General features: G+C 49.7%; 1 protein-coding gene across 4 annotated transcripts in view; it reads left to right on the top strand.

The window, feature by feature from the left end:
* Positions 1 to 17,741, top strand: part of LOC146060197 (protein phosphatase 1 regulatory subunit 12B-like) — a 168,560-nt gene that overhangs the window by 70,447 nt on the left and 80,372 nt on the right. For all 4 annotated transcript variants that reach the window (XM_083173167.1, XM_083173168.1, XM_083173166.1 and 1 more), the window contains exon 3: positions 17,592 to 17,736. In XM_083173167.1, the coding sequence (XP_083029293.1) occupies positions 17,592 to 17,736 (145 nt within the window). The remainder of the gene's footprint in view (positions 1 to 17,591; positions 17,737 to 17,741) is intronic.

The following is a 17,741-nucleotide window of genomic DNA, read 5'->3' as shown; positions in this document are numbered from 1 at the left end:
AACCATATTCCACATTAAAATTGTCTTAGAGGTTCAATAACCAGATATACTGAATACAACTGTGTATAAACACCATATAGAAATAAGCGTATGCTACAGTAGCAGGTGAAACATCCTAAGAAAATTTCTACATAATTTTTTCTTTATAACACCTTCCACATTTTTTAAATTTTGAGTAAATTATATATAGTTTTACATGTATTAATTTCACATATAATGCCCCGCTGTCACGTTATTTTTTCATGCTTTTTGACGTTACGATGATGTTGTTATTTTGGTTGTATCACTTGTTTTCAGTATCAGCGGGAGCCATAATATGCGCACACTTTATACAGGATTAATTAAGACCTGTTTTCACATTTAGACACCCGTTTCAGACACAGGATTTACTGATCCAGTACAATCCCCACGCCCCAACACGCATCATCATTGTTACACTGGTTGCCTAAGCAACCTTGTGGCTAAGCAGTGACGTCATTGACAAGTGCCCGATACTGGCGCCTGGAAGTGCCCCACTGCTACGGCATGAACAAGGGGATCAAGCACTATTTAAGAGTTGAGTGTACACCTTATTGTTATGTAAGCTGTTTTGATAAAAGCCTCGCCGGAGGCTGAGACGTCAACCAACCTATTGGCTACTGGTGTATTTATTTACCAAGTCCCAAGTGCCGCAGTGTTACCGGTCTGTCTATTAAGCCCCACCATGCTGCTGATGGGGTGTGTTACTGAGGGTACAGGGCCATTACCTCTGTCACAGAGCTGAGTGCCAGCGTCCCCCTGCTATATATATATATATATATATATATATATATATATATATATATATATATATATATATATATATATATATATATATATATATATATATATATATATATATATGAAACCAGATGTCTGGCACAATGCTTTGCTGGATCCTTGCTGGGTACCCACACAAATTATGAATACAATGGTGAAACACTCCAAGCTCAAAAAACAAACAGTATTTTATTATGGAATGTTTCAATGACTCTGCGGCTTTGTCATCATTGTTTGCTAAAAACAAATATAACAACATACCTTAAATACATATATCCAGGTACAAAGGTGCTTCATGGCTGCATGCCGCTTTCGGAAGTTGGCGCCCCCTGGTGATGCCATCATGCGCCTGCCGCAAGGCACAAGCACATAATACAAACAATTGACACCCCATCACCATGACTACCAATGTATAAATACTGTACATATATTCAGAGGTAGACTGTGAATTATAAATGATAGGGCATTATTGAACACATGCTTTTCCTGCACATGCTTTTTTTAAACACACTCTAATTTCACTTTGTTTGTCTCATTTATGTGTTTTTTTTTTATTTTTTGCAGTTTTAATATAAATAATAAAAGTTACATTTTATTGTAATCATTTTCTCCTTTTGGTGCAACCACATCCATACAAATCTTTTTCTCTTCTCTATACTTTCACTGAGTAATCATTGTATGCAGGGCCGGCAATAGAAATCTTGGGGCCCCATACACTTATATCTCTGGGGCCCCCATACCTCCCCAGATACCCTCACTGTGCTACGACACTGCACCCCTGTGAGCCGTAATCTCCCAGTCGGTTTAGGCACTAATTGGTGTGGGGTAACAGGATAAGTGGGGACAAGGATCGTGTGGTGACAGGTTGTGAGCAAGAAGGTGGGGGTAGCATGTGTGGTTTGACAGGATGAGTAGAGACAAAAAGGAGTGTGGGGTGACGGACTGTGAGTAAGAAGGTGGGGGTAGCATGTGTGGGGTCAGGAATAAATGTGCATCAGGAATACAGCGACTACTGTAATGACATTTTTTTTTTACATCACCGTTTCAGTTTCAGGATACAGTGAACATAAAGCATTAATTACCTTAAATAGAAGAACACCCAGTGGAGTCCACGTTGCTTACCAGACACCGCAAACGCCGCTGAATACAAGGGCGGAGTCATACTACTGGGGTCCTCATCCCAACCAACCTAGCCCAAAAGGCCCAACATCAAAATAGTTTCTAAGGCGCCCAAAACCATTTGCATGATTTTTTTTACAAAATACTTTGGGATCAGAATGTAATAATGGTGATCCGGATAAGCATAGTGGACAAAACAGACATATAGGGCGAAATGTAATAGGGTGCGATTTTTGGACGAGTTCCAAACTCGCCAGAAATCGCACCTTTAAAAAATCGCGTTTTTTGCCGCGAAATCGCATATGTAATGAGATGCGAATTTGCGGCAAAAAATGCGATTTGCCACGATTTTGGGCGATTTTCAGTCATGAAAATGTGCGCATTTTCAGTCATGAAAATGTGCGCATTTTCATATATGCGATTTTGGGTAAAAAAAACAAGAAAAAAAAAACGGTGTGGGGTCCCCCCTCCTGAGCATAACCAGCCCCGGGCTCAAAGAGCCGGTCCTGGTATCATAAAATCAAAGGAACAATCAAGTTGGGGTTCCCTGGATTTTATTAAACCAGCACCAGGCTCAAGAGCCAGTCCTGGTTCCCAAAATACGGGGGACAAAATGACTGGGGGTCCCCCGTATTTCAAGAACCAGCACCGGGCCCAACCAGCCAGCAGGGTAATGCCACAGCCGGGGGGAGACTTTTTATACAAGTCCCCCCGGCCAAAGCATTCAGCCCTCTGACCGGTCAGCATGGGCAGGGGTCCTGGGGGAGTGGGGACCCCCCAAAGAAGGGGTCCCCCCCTCCAGAACTTACCAGCCCATGCTGAAGCCCGGGGCTGATGATTGGTGTAAAAAATAGATAAAATCCTATTGTGTATTGCTGTGGAACTATGAGTCCCAGCAAGCCTGCACCACATGCAGGGACTTGGAGAACCACAAGTCCCAGCATGTGGGGCAATAAAGGGCCCGCTGGGACTAGTAGTCCCACAGTAGTACAAATAGTTAAAAAAGTACACAAACACACTGACAGTACAACTTTAATACACACCAAGCCCATTCATCCATACTCACCTATGTTGACACGAAGCTTCGGTCCCCTTGTCCAGTAGAATCCAGAGGGGAGGCTGTGAAGAGAAATCATACTCACCACAGACGTCTTCAGCACTTCTCCGGGTGCCCAGCAGCATTCTTCCCACGGTCCGGTGTTCTGTTGACATCTGGGGCTCCGCCCCCCGACCGGGACTTAGGCCCGCCCTAAGTCCGGAGGACGGTGATCGTGGGAAAAATGCTGCAGGGCTCCCGGGGAAGCGCTGAAGACATCTGTGGTGAGAATGATTTCTCTCCACAGCCTCCCCTCTGGATTCTACTGGACAAGGGGACCGAAGCTTCGTGTCAACATAGGTGAGTATGGATGAATGGGCTTGGTGTGTATTAAAGTTGTACTGTCAGTGTGTTTGTGTACTTTTTTAACTATTTGCACTACTGTGGGACTACTAGTCCCAGCTGGCCCTTTATTGCCCCACATGCTGGGACTTGTGGTTCTCCAAGTCCCTGCATGTGGTGCAGGCTTGCTGGGACTCATAGTTCCACAGCAATACACAATAGGATTTTATCTATTTTTTACACCAATCATCAGCTCGATGCCCACAGCCCAGGGGCATCGAGGACAGCCCCGGGCTTCAGCATGGGCTGGTAAGTTCTGGAGGGGGGGGGACCCCTTCTTTGGCGGGGTCCCCACTCCCCCAGGACCCCTGCCCATGCTGACCGGTCAGAGGGCTGAATGCTTTGGCCGGGGGGACTTGTATAAAAAGTCTCCCCCCGGCTGTGGCATTACCCTGCTGGCTGGTTGGGCCCGGTGCTGGTGTGAGCGGCCGCACTCTGGGGGCTTGCTTGGAGATTACCTTTCTCGTTCCTGGATAACTCTTCCGCCCGCAGGTTCTTCACCGCCCCGGTTGGGAAAGATCACACCTCCGCAGGAAGTAGAGCAAGACGCTAAAGAGTTTCAACTGCTTGTGTTTTATTAACGGGACAGTGTAATTAAACAGTAATTATCCAATGGGGACATTACATACACAATGGCAAAATAGTTACTGATATAACAGAATACCTAGGGATACTGCCTAGCCACGTGGCTGACTATACAACTGGACAATATATATAACTTAACCTTTCACGACCCTTTACCACGTCGCTGGGAAGTGAGAGAACTGATCCCCCCGGCCGTCAAGTGGCACCCTGGAGGAAATAACTCTCTCACTTGGCAACGCCGTCACTACTTGGTGACTCTAATCACCTAACACAATATATCAAATACGATAACAGAACACTTTACACCCTTCTAACCAACATTTGGATGAACATCCGGACCTTCCTTATTTTGTCCACAAGATGGTGCTGTTGCGAGCCTTTCCTACAGTAAATGCTGTTTGTACTCCACGTTGCAGGGGGAACAATTCCACACCGCAATAGAAAAAAGGGACGAGGATCCTTTAGTAGTCCCTTTAAGAACAGGAGGGTCCCACGCTGGTCGGAAAACTAGGAGGGGGCTCTGACCTGAACGGGGTCAGGTGCTATCCAATGTCTCAGGCACAGGGGGAATCAGTCATATGGAGGCACAGGGGGAATCAGTCATATGGAGGCACAGGGGGAATCAGTCATATGGAGGCACAGGGGTGCTCAGTTATATGGAGGCACAGGGGTGCTCAGTTATATGGAGGCACAGGGGTGCTCAGTAATATGGAGGCACAGGGGTGCTCAGTTATATGGAGGCACAGGGGTGCTCAGTTATATGGAGGCACAGGGGTGCTCAGTAATATGGAGGCACAGGGGTGATCTGCGGGTTTGACTGGCTGGCCAGGCACAGTGGGGGGCCTGCTAACTGCTGGCTGGGCTGGCGGGGCACAGAGCAAAGTACCTGATATACGGCAGTCAGTTGCAGGCTCCTGCCCATCCCGATTCTGCTGCTGGCGGCTGTCTCTTCAGCGGCGGAGGGCACACTAGTGTGGGCGCTGCTGTTGCAGCGTTGCCGCACTCAGGCGCTCTCTCCGGTCCCGCCACTTGTTACTGCTGACCTCCGGATCCCCGCTGTCACTCTCCCGCTGTGCGCCGGCTCCGTCACCTGCTGGTCTTCAGTTGCCGCTGCCTCTCTTCTCACGCTGTCGGGTCCCCGCGTCCTTCTCCACTTGCTACACGCCGTCTCCTTCCCCTTGCCACGCTGTCTCTTTCTCCTTCCCACGCTGACTCTCCTGCTCCGTCCTCCGCGCCGCACTCTCTCCCATCCTACATCCGGCAGCTCCTATTGGTCCCCTCAGGCTGTCAGTCAGCCCGGGGCACAGTTCTTTTGGCGCCCTATTTTATTAACCCCTCGCTCCCGGGGTTCAGTTCTAACTGGGATGCCACACATTTCCCGGCTTAAATGATGCCAGTCCTCGGGCATCAACTGGGTCGGATATAAATGTCTGTGGACAAATAAAGATGTCCCCGGCGGCTGGCGGTCGAGCCCAGTCGCCCATTGTCCCTCGGAAAGGGGTATACACTTAACTCACACAATGACAACTTCACGGCAATATATACATTTTTAACCAATACACCTTTTTACTAACGGCACTACTGGCGGTAACGTAGGGGTGGCACGCCTCGCGTGCTCCTGACCGAGCGTCTTACTCCAACCTCCGGAGGTGCTATCTCGGCGGGTTCAGGCACAGGTGCTTCGACTCTCAGGCTGTTCTGAGGCGGTAGGTTCGGAGGTGGTGGCGTGGACCATCCAACACTTAGCATCAACGCCAACGGATCTCGGGCCCACCTTGCGACGGGATCTTCATTCTCTGGGCTGCCTTCGCTGCTAGGCTGAACGACAACTGGGATCTGGCTCGGGTGAGTCTTGATCTGGTTGCGGTGGATCCACTGAGAGTGGGTCCCATCACACTTGGCAATGAGGTAGACTGCTGTCGTATCCTGCGGCTCTCTCATCACCACATAGGGGTCTGTTTCCCACTTAGCATCAAGTTTACTTTTTGGACGATTATTCTTCTTGAACACTAGAGTGCCAACGGGTATGAGTTCGGCGTGTGCGTTCCTGTCGTAGTTGATCTTCTGGCGATCCCTAGTTTGCTCCGATCTCTGGTCGACCAAGGCCCTGGCGTCTGCTAGTCTCGACTGGTGTTCCTGCACCCAGGGAGCGTGCAGTTCTGGGTGACCCGGGGTGTCCGGGATGTTCAGGCTGAGATCTGCTGGTAGCTTCCCTGGGCGTCCGAATAGCAGGAAGTACGGAGAGTATCCGGTGGAGCTGTGGGTTGTGTTGTTGTAGATAAACGCCAACTCTGCCAATAGCGTGGGCCATTCGGACCGCTTCTCCACCGATACGGCCCTCAGTAGGTTGATGAACGTCTGGTTCGTTCGTTCGCACAAACCATTAGTTTGGGGGTGATACGGGGTCGTGTGGATCTTCCTGCACCCGTATAGGTCACACAACTCTCGGAAGAGGGCGGATTCGAAGGACGGTCCCTGGTCTGTTAGAATCTGTTGGGGGAACCCATATGGTCTGACGAAGGCTCGCCAAAACACTTCGGCCGTGGTTCTGGCGGTGAGGTCCCGGACTGGGAGCACCACTGCAAACTTCGTGTAGTGATCTACGATAGTAAGGGCGTAGTTGAACCCGGACTGGCTGGGCTCCAGCTTCACGTGATCCAATTCCACTAGTTCCAACGGCCGGCTGCTGCGGATAGGGGTAAGGGGTGCCCTCTCTTGCTCTGTGGCTGGTTTCCTCACTGCACAATTTACGCAGGCTCTACACCACTCTTCCACGTCCTGTCGGAGGTTATGCCAGTAGAACCGTTGCCTCAGATTTGCTTCGGTTTTCTGGACGCCAAAGTGCCCTGATTGGTCGTGGTACGCCTGTAACACGATTCTGGTGGCCAGTCGGGGGATAACTAGTTGGTACCGTACACAATGCGACTTTGGATCGATCCACCGGCGGTACAGCAAACCCCGAATCACTTCCAGTTTTTCGCGTTGCCTCCACAGTTGGGTGAATTCTGCTGGGGCCGTTTCTCGCTCGTCCCTTCCGGGACTTGCGTTGGTGGTCAGAAGGGTCTGGATCCGCTGGAGGTGCGGGCACTGCTGTTGCCACTCTCTCCATTCTTGATCGGCAGCCTCTTCCCCTCTGCTGGCGGAAACTGCATTTACCTCTGGGGTTGGAGGGTTCTGGGTCGACCTATTGAAGGTCGGGAGCTCGACGTGTTCCCTATCATCCTCTATTTCTTCTTCCGGGGGTAGGGGTAATCGTGAGAGGGCATCCGCGTTAGTGTTACAGCGCCCACTCCGATACTCTACTCGATACTGGTAGTTGGCCAGCCGAGAGGCCCAGCGTTGTTCTAAGGCGCCCAAGCGGGCGGTCGCTTGGTGTGCGAGGGGATTACAATCAGTGACTGCCACGAATGGGGTTGCGGCTAAGTAGTCCCGGAATTTTTCGGTCACCGCCCATACCAGCGCCAGGAACTCCAACTTGAACGCACTGTAGTTGGCGTCGTTCCGTTCTGTTTTCCTCAAGCTTCGGCTGGCATAGGCGATGACCCTCTCTTGTCCGTGCTGCGTCTGGGCCAATACCGCCCCTAGTCCCTGTTTACTGGCGTCCGTGTATAATCGGAATGGTAGACTGTAGTCGGGGTAAGCGAGGAGGGGTGCCTTAGTCAGCGTCTCTTTTAGTTGTTCAAATGCGTCTTGGCGGGACTTAGTCCACTCTACCGCTGTTTTCTTGTGGTAGTCGTCCTTGGGTATCCCTCGGAGAGTCTCAGTTAGCGGGGTAGCGATCTTCGCGAAGTCCTTCACAAACCGCCTGTAATATCCCACGAAACCCAAAAACTGTCGGATGTCCTTCACAGTCCTGGGTGCGGGCCAGTCCGCGACCGCCTTGATCTTTTCGGGGTCGGGGGAGACGCCTTCAGAGTTGACGACATGACCCAGATACTGGACTTCTGGCTTGAGGAGGAAGCATTTGCTGGGTTTGAGTTTCAGCCCGTGTCTGGCTAGTTGCTGGAACACTTCACGGAGATGTACCAGGTGGGCCTCATAACTGTCGGAGAAAATGATGATGTCATCTAGGTAAAGGAGCACTGTTTCGAAATTTCTGTGGCCCAAACAGTGCTCCATCACCCGCTGGAACGTGGCTGGGGCGTTGCAGAGTCCAAAGGGCATTCTATTGAACTCATACAACCCCATCGGTGTGATGAAGGCCGTCTTTTCTTTATCCGCTTCGGCCATCTGGACTTGCCAGTACCCGCTGGTTAGGTCCAATGTAGAGAAGAACTTGGCCGATCTGAGGGCTGTGAGCGATTCTTCTATACGCGGGAGTGGGTAAGCGTCCCGGTGAGTGATACTATTCAGTTTCCGGTAGTCCACACAGAAACGCAATTGCCCATCTTTCTTCTTTACTAGCACGATCGGCGCGGCCCAGGGGCTGTGACTCTCCCGGATGACATCACTCTTCATCATATCCTCCAACATTTGTTTTACTGGTTGGTACAGTGCCGGGGCTATGGGTCGGTGTCTCTCGCGGATAGGGCGGGCATCTCCCGTAGGTATAGGGTGTCGGATTCCTTCCACTATCCCTATTTCGGCCGGGTCTTTGCTGAACGCGACGGCGTTTTCTCTCACCACCTCTAGCACTCCCTCCCGGTGTTGGTCACTGGTGGTGGCGTCTCCCACCTGAACTTCTGCCCACCAGGTCTCTGGCGTCGTCCCTTGTCTCTCCCGTGCCACCAGTTGTTCTGCGACTACGGCGGGTTGCATGACGTCTTGGAAAGTGGTCCACCACAAGGTGGCCAATGGTTGGTTCCGATACAATTTAACGGTGCGGTTGTGGGGGTTCAATACGCGCACCGGAACCCTTCCGTTCTGTACTTTCACCAGGGTGCTGGCTACCACTAGTTCCTGTCGTGCCGGAATCACGCAGTTCTCCACCAGAGCTTCATACTCGCACCCTCTGGGTCCACATCGGGTCTTCCCCCACAAGATCGTTTCTGAGTTGGGTGCAAGCTTGATGGGCCTACTTTCTGTCAGTCGGACCCTTCCGATTTCTCCAGTCCTTCGGACAAATCTTTGATGCCCTTGCAGTACTCTGATCGTCTTCTGGAGGATAGAGGTGGCTGGTGGTATAGTTTTGGTCAACTCGCCCCGTAGGATGGTCACTAACTCTTCAGGGCATTGCTGGAGGATATTCATACCTAATATAATGGGGGCCACTTTCCCTTCTCCACTCGTGGTTACTAGGTACCCTTGTTTGGGCAGACAGGTCTGTCCGATCTTCAAGTCGGCCTCCCAATATCCGGTACACGAGATCCCCAAGCCGTTGCTTGCAATCAATTGTAGCCACGACGGGGGCGGTGCAAGTAGGGTTTCTCTTCCCCAGTGCTTTTGGAGGGTGGTCAGTTGGATTGTAGAAATCTGCGACCCTGTGTCTATCATGGCCAGCGTCTCTGTCCCGTTGATCAGGACTCTAATCATCGGGCATTGTCCGACATATTGGGGCCACCATTTCTCCGGGTCTGGATCTACTCCCGGTGTTCCCCCCGAGGTTCGGGCCCTGGCCTCGGGGTGTTGAAGATAAAGCCTCTGGACGGTAGCAGTTTCGCTCTACGTGCCCCGGTTCTTGGCACCTCCTACATATGGGACGCCCTTGTCCGTCGAATTGGTCCGTGCTTCGTCGGCCGCTTTCTCTAGGGGGGTCCCAGCGATTCCCCGTCCCCCGGCGTCGTTCTGTCCTCCAACCCGATTCTCTATCGTTGTAGGTCGGTGGCCGGCCTCGCTGGCGCATCTCCCTCTGCATATCTGCCATACCGACGGTGAGATTCTCGATCTGCTTCTGCAGGGTCTTAAACTGATCTTCCGGCAAATTCTGTGCGGCTTGTATTGCTATATCTTTGTCCTTCTTCGCCCCTTCTGGGCCGGGGGAGTGGGTTTTCCGCAGATGCGGTGGTTCGTGGAAACCCAGCAGCTCAGGGTACTCCACCTCTTGTTCGGTGTGTTTGCCAACTACGCTAATTGCAGCCTCTTTGAAATCGGCGAATGTTGCGCCCGTCATTTGTCTCCGTAGTAATCTCAATTGTGCACGTGTACTCTCCCTATTAGCGCCTTCGGTTAGTTGTACCGTCAGTGTCTCGTCTGCATTTCTCATCTCTTCTGGGTCTATTGCTTGAATTGCTTTCCGCATTTCCTGCAGACTGAGGGCGTAGTCCCGCAGCGTCTCTCCGGTGTGTTGCTTCCTCCCGTAAAGTTTTAGTTTTAGTTCTGGTAAACTTTTCGTTTCAAACATGACCGACAGTTTCTTGAATATCTGTGCCACTTCCTTCTTTTGTTCGGGTGGCCATGAGATCACTTCTCGGAGGGCAGATCCCGTCAGCTGTCCTACTAGGATTTGTACTTTTTGCTGCTCGTGCAATGTATATAGCATGAACGTCATCTCAATCCTATTCTTAAATTCCACGAGCGTGGTATTTGGTGGCTTGTTCGTATCTCCGCTGTAGCTGGGTAGCCACGACGCTCCGAAATAGTATGGGAGCGTGATCGGTGTAGTCGGTGCCGCGGTGGCTTGGTCTTGTAGCCCGTTGCCCGGTGCTATTTCTCCTGCCGGTGCTGGTATTGCAGGTTGCACGGGTGGTTGCATAGGTGGTTGCACGGGTGGCTGCACGGGTGGTTGCACGGGTGGCTGCACGGGTGGCTGTACGGGTGGCTGCACGGGTGGTTGCATGGGTGGTTGATCTATTTTCCTTACTCAGTTGTCTTCCCAACCTGATCCGGATCCTGTTCGTGACGCCAAGTGTGAGCGGCCGCACTCTGGGGGCTTGCTTGGAGATTACCTTTCTCGTTCCTGGATAACTCTTCCGCCCGCAGGTTCTTCACCGCCCCGGTTGGGAAAGATCACACCTCCGCAGGAAGTAGAGCAAGACGCTAAAGAGTTTCAACTGCTTGTGTTTTATTAACGGGACAGTGTAATTAAACAGTAATTATCCAATGGGGACATTACATACACAATGGCAAAATAGTTACTGATATAACAGAATACCTAGGGATACTGCCTAGCCACGTGGCTGACTATACAACTGGACAATATATATAACTTAACCTTTCACGACCCTTTACCACGTCGCTGGGAAGTGAGAGAACTGATCCCCCCGGCCGTCAAGTGGCACCCTGGAGGAAATAACTCTCTCACTTGGCAACGCCGTCACTACTTGGTGACTCTAATCACCTAACACAATATATCAAATACGATAACAGAACACTTTACACCCTTCTAACCAACATTTGGATGAACATCCGGACCTTCCTTATTTTGTCCACAAGATGGTGCTGTTGCGAGCCTTTCCTACAGTAAATGCTGTTTGTACTCCACGTTGCAGGGGGAACAATTCCACACCGCAATAGAAAAAAGGGACGAGGATCCTTTAGTAGTCCCTTTAAGAACAGGAGGGTCCCACGCTGGTCGGAAAACTAGGAGGGGGCTCTGACCTGAACGGGGTCAGGTGCTATCCAATGTCTCAGGCACAGGGGGAATCAGTCATATGGAGGCACAGGGGGAATCAGTCATATGGAGGCACAGGGGGAATCAGTCATATGGAGGCACAGGGGTGCTCAGTTATATGGAGGCACAGGGGTGCTCAGTTATATGGAGGCACAGGGGTGCTCAGTAATATGGAGGCACAGGGGTGCTCAGTTATATGGAGGCACAGGGGTGCTCAGTTATATGGAGGCACAGGGGTGCTCAGTAATATGGAGGCACAGGGGTGATCTGCGGGTTTGACTGGCTGGCCAGGCACAGTGGGGGGCCTGCTAACTGCTGGCTGGGCTGGCGGGGCACAGAGCAAAGTACCTGATATACGGCAGTCAGTTGCAGGCTCCTGCCCGTCCCGATTCTGCTGCTGGCGGCTGTCTCTTCAGCGGCGGAGGGCACACTAGTGTGGGCGCTGCTGTTGCAGCGTTGCCGCACTCAGGCGCTCTCTCCGGTCCCGCCACTTGTTACTGCTGACCTCCGGATCCCCGCTGTCACTCTCCCGCTGTGCGCCGGCTCCGTCACCTGCTGGTCTTCAGTTGCCGCTGCCTCTCTTCTCACGCTGTCGGGTCCCCGCGTCCTTCTCCACTTGCTACACGCCGTCTCCTTCCCCTTGCCACGCTGTCTCTTTCTCCTTCCCACGCTGACTCTCCTGCTCCGTCCTCCGCGCCGCACTCTCTCCCCTCCTACATCCGGCAGCTCCTATTGGTCCCCTCAGGCTGTCAGTCAGCCCGGGGCACAGTTCTTTTGGCGCCCTATTTTATTAACCCCTCGCTCCCGGGGTTCAGTTCTAACTGGGATGCCACACTGGTTCTTGAAATACGGGGGACCCCCAGTCATTTTGTCCCCCGTATTTTGGGAACCAGTACCGGCCCTTGAGCCTGGTGCTGGTTTAATAAAATCCAGGGAACCCCAACTTGATTGTTCCTTTGATTTTATGAAACCAGGACCGGCTCTTTGAGCCCGGGGCTGGTTATGCTCAGGAGGGGGGACCCCACGCCGTTTTTTTTTTTTACTTTAACTCAGGGTTGCCGACTTTAAGATTCTCCTCTCCGGGAGAAGCCCGGAGAGGAGAGTTTCAGCAGCCGCTTAGGGGGCGGGGCTTATGAGTGACATCACTAAGCCCCGCCCCATGCTGTTATATCGCCAAATTCATGTATCTCTGTGGAGGGGGCGGGGCTAAAATGACGCGATTGTGCCATTTTAGCTCCGCCCCCTCCTCTGAGACCCGAGGATTGCGGCATTTTAATGCCGCGATCCGGGGGTCAGCGGGGGTCCCCCCTGAATCCGGGAGGGTTGCCCACCCTTCCGGGGGGCCGGGAGGGGGTACCCGATTTTTGGGAGACTCCCGGAAATTCCGGGAGGGTCGGCAACCCTGCTTTAACTTTTAGCCTTTTTTTGGACAGAACCATGCACAGATCACAAAGATTTGTGCATGGTTCTGTAAAAATCGCCAGCAAGAAGCTGGTCTAATTTTTTTGCGTTTTTTGGTAAGGTCCCATATGCGACTTTAGAACTCGCATCCTATTACATATGCGAGTTCTATAGTTTACAATGGGAAAACATCTGGATGCGATTTTCAGTGTGACTGAAAATCGCATTTTTAAAATGTGCGGTTTCGCGGTAAAAAGATTTTTACCGCGATTTTTAACCTATTAAATGTGCGATTTTTGGAAAATGTGCGATTTCGGCCGTTTTTGACCAAAAATCGCACATGTCTAAAAATCACACCCTATTACATTTCGCCCATAATATCTAAACAAACCATATAGAAACATATATACAGAAAAAGGTGAAAAAAAAACCTAACATCATACATATGCGGGAAAATAGGACACATAAATAGTGTATTTATATATATATATACATATATACAGTACATATATATATATATATATATATATATATATATATACACACACACACAGTACATATATATATATATATATATATATATACACACACTGTACATATGTGTGTATATATATATATATATATATATATATATATATAATGTGTGTGTGTGTGTGTGTGTATATATATATATATATATACACAGACACACACAGTACATATGTACATATGATGAAGACTGGCATGCTGCCGGTCGAAACAGCTGTCGGGACTGCTGACAGGCTGGCTGACTAACATGACTGTTTGAAATACAAACCACTCGTTTCTTCACCTTAACCGTGAGTGCTGGTTTTCTTTTCCTTCCAAGGAGAAAAGTGCTGCTGTAAATTATTGTATGGACCTTGCACCACATGCATCACCTTAACCTTGTGTGCCACCTTGCCTTAACATACATATATATATATATATATATATATATATATATATATATATATATATATAGAATACAGTAGGTCCGGCACTCACTCTTGAGAAGTTACTGCACCCGGTGCCCTCACTAATAGGGGGATAGATAGTGTACACGATGTGCGGCACTCGTAGCAAGAATAATCACGCAGAGTCAGGATCAGTAATACTGATTACTGATCCTGACTCTGCATGATTATTCTTGCTACGAGTGCCGCACATCGTGTACACTATATATATATATGTGCACCGTCCACTTTTCGGGTTTTGGGTTTTGGGTTCTGATTACCTTGAGGTTTTGGGTTCTAATGGGTTTTGCCAAAACACCTCCTAAGTGTTATGTGTTTGGATTTCTTGGGTTTTGGGTTCTGATTTTTTTGTTAAAACAGCATAAAAACTGCTAAAATCGCATAATTTTTTTTTTTTTTTGCTCCTATGCTATATTAACCTCAATAACATTCATTCCACTCATTTACAGTCTATTCTGAACAGCTCACACCTTACAATATTGTTTTTAGGGCAAAAGGTTGCACCGAGGTAGCTGGATAACTATGATAAGCCACACAAGTGTGCGGCACAAACACTAGACTGATATGGCACACTTAGCATCCCCTCTAGGCTGATACTGCACACCTAGAATTACCCCTGGACTGATATGGCACAGGTAGCATCACCCCTGGACTGATACGGCACATTTAGCATCACCCCTGGACTGATATGGCACACTTAGCATCCCCCCTAGTCTGATACGGCATACCTAGCATCACCCCTGGACTGATATGGCACAGGTAGCATCACCCCTGGACTGATACGGCACATTTAGCATCACCCCTGGACTGATATGGCACACTTAGCATCCCCCTAGTCTGATACGGCACACCTAGCATCACCCCTGGACTGATATGGCATGCTTAGCATCACCCCTGGACTAATACAGCACACTTGGCAGCACCCCATGAATTATACGGCAGACTTGGCTTACCCCAGAAATTATACGGCACAGATGGTGGCACCCCTGACCTGATACAGCACACATGGAATTATACGGCACAGATGGCGGCACCCCTGGACTGTTACGGCACACATGGCGGCAGGCATGGAATTATACGGCAGACAAATTCCTGCAGTAAAAATAAAAATGTGTATTCTTTTAATTATAAAAAAGAGCAGCACACCTTACTTAGCAACACCCCATGAATTATACAGCACTCTTGGCTCACCCCTGGACTACAGCGCATTTAACAGCCCTTGCAGTAAAAAAAAAAAACACCTTAATTTAATTTTCATTAAAAAAAAAGGGCATCTCCCCTGGTCTGGTATGGGACACATGGGGCACCCCTGGAATTATACGGCACACATGCGGGCACCCCAGGACTGATACAGGACACATGGGGGCACCCCTGGACAAATACAGCACACATGTGGGCACCCCTGGATGGATACAGCACACATGTGGGCACCCCTGGACTGATAGTACTGGTAGCCAGTGGAAACAGCAGATTGGAATTATATACTGCAATAAATACTGGTAGCCAGTGGCAACAGACTGGAATTATATACTGCGATAAATACTGGTAGCCAGTGGAAACAGCAGACTGGATTTTTATATACTGTGATAAATAATACTGGTAGCCAGCGGCAACAGCAGACTGGAATTATATACTGCGATAAATACTGGTAGCCAGTGGAAACAGCAGACTGGATTTATATACTGTGATAAATAATACTGGTAGCCAGAGGCAACAGCAGACTGGAATTATATACTGCGATAAATACTGGTAGCCAGTGGCAACAGCAGACTAGAATTATATACTGCAAAAAATAAAATACTGGTAGCCACTGCCAGTGGCAACAGCAAACTGGAATTATATACTGTGATAGGTACTGGTAGCCAGGGGCAACAGCACACTGGAATTATACACTGCAATAGGTACTGGTAGGCACTAGCCAGTGGCAACAGCAGAGAGCAGACTGCAGCAGACACTAGGCAGTGCAGGGCAGGCAGTGGCACTAGCAGCACCAGTGGACTATCACACTGTGACTGACTATACAGGAGCAGACTCAGCAGAGGCAGGCCCCAGCACAAAGGAGAGACAGAACACAGCACCAGTCATCCTTGCAATGGTGATGTCTTGTTCACTGAGCAGAGACACAGTACGGGCCCCTGCAGAGACCACACACAGCAGCAGCACACCCTTCCCTACCCTTCTCCGAGATTGGAGTGAAGATGGCGGCGCGAGGTTGCGGAATTTAAGGGTTCCGTGATCTCGCGAGAATCCGACGCCGGGCGATGACGTTTTGCCCGTGCGCCCGGATTCGAGTCAGGCGGGAAGCGCCGAGCGCTGCTCGTATCCGGGCCCGGATTGATGACGTCCGTGCTGGCTCGGATCTGAGGAATCCGAGCCCGCACATCTCTAATATATATATATATACATAAACACACACACAAAGTACACACACACATATATATATATATATATATATATATACACACACTGTATATATATGTATTTGTGTGTATTTTTTTTACTGAGAAATGAGGTATGCCCAGCAGCTTACTTTTAATTTTGATTTGCTGTCTGCGTGGTGGACTGTCACTGGAGTCTGGAGCCAGGACACCGTGGACAGTAGGAGGATGATGGCAGGTCACAGGACACTGTCCGAGACTGTCACACTCGCACTGCCAGCCTGCCGCACCTCACTGCTCGCGCCTCCCAGCGGTAGAGCGGAACTGCAGGCTAATCTCACCTCCCGTCATTGATGCAGCCGCCGCGTTACCGCTCCACTCAGTTCCAGTAATGCTGTGCGGGCATCGAGCAGCGGCGGCAGCGGAGCCCCCACCAACTGCATTAGGGGGTATGTTGTGCCACGGTGCACTGACTGGGGACCCTCCTCCATGACATGCTGGGGTAAAGTGGGGGTATACAGGCTGCTAGGCTGCGATCAGGGGGTCGCTGAAGAAGATAGCTGTGTGACCCCCGGCGCGGCTGCACTTCTCTCCTCTGGCGCTCCCGGACAGTCACGGCATGGAGGGGTCTGAGAGGTGTCTGGCTCTGGGGCCCCTCAGATCACTGGGGCCCATCACAACTGTCCCCCTTGACCCCCCCCCCTGTCGCCGGGCCTGATTGTATAGCTAGGTATATTTAATACCACAAACACAAAGCAAAAGGAGCCATGATATTTGAGTTTTAATTAGGATTGCATGGGAATCCCATTGATGCTATAATGTGTTAATTCAATTGTTTAATTATATGTTATTTTAATAAATACATTGAATATATCTAACCATACAGTGATTATTATTAGTCAGAGAAACTAAAGCACAGTTGTTCTACTTTTTATCCCATCCAGTGCTGCCTGCAGGTGGGACAGTGGGAAAAAATGGGATTACCCCCCCCCCCCTCCCCTTGCATAAAATCCTGTACAATGATAAATATGCTAAAATCACCATGTTGTAAAGTGAACCCTGTATGGAAGACTACAGCCAATATTGGGGCAGATGTATTAAGCCTTAACACTAGATAAATGCAAGGGTGATTAGAGAGATAAAAGTCCAGCCAATCAACTCCTTACTGACTTTTTTTTTTTAAACACAGCCTGTAACATGGCAGTTAGGAGATAATTGGCTGGATTTTTATCTCTCTTTATCACCCTTGCATTTATCTCTTGTTAAGGCTTAATACATCTGCCCTAATATAGATTAACTGTATATGTTTACTTCCCTTTTAATATGACAACTGGAAATATTACAGATGAAAATGTTCATATTACATTATTATGGGTGAGTTTTTCAGGCAATCCATTTTGTCATTCTAGGTTAGACTCTGGAAGTTCTAGCCTTGCCTCAACAGACAATAACAGTGACCGTGCTGCTCGAGTGAGTGCCTCTACTCGACGGGAGAATCGCTTGGCATCACTTGGGAGTAAGACTGAGGAAGAAAATGCAAAAGATTTCAAAAAGGTCCG

This window comes from Crinia signifera, chromosome 2 (assembly GCF_055691185.1).
Source record: "Crinia signifera chromosome 2, ASM5569118v1, whole genome shotgun sequence".
In the NCBI taxonomy this organism is placed as follows: Eukaryota; Metazoa; Chordata; class Amphibia; order Anura; family Myobatrachidae; genus Crinia; species Crinia signifera.
This window is presented reverse-complemented; position numbering and strand designations above follow the sequence as displayed.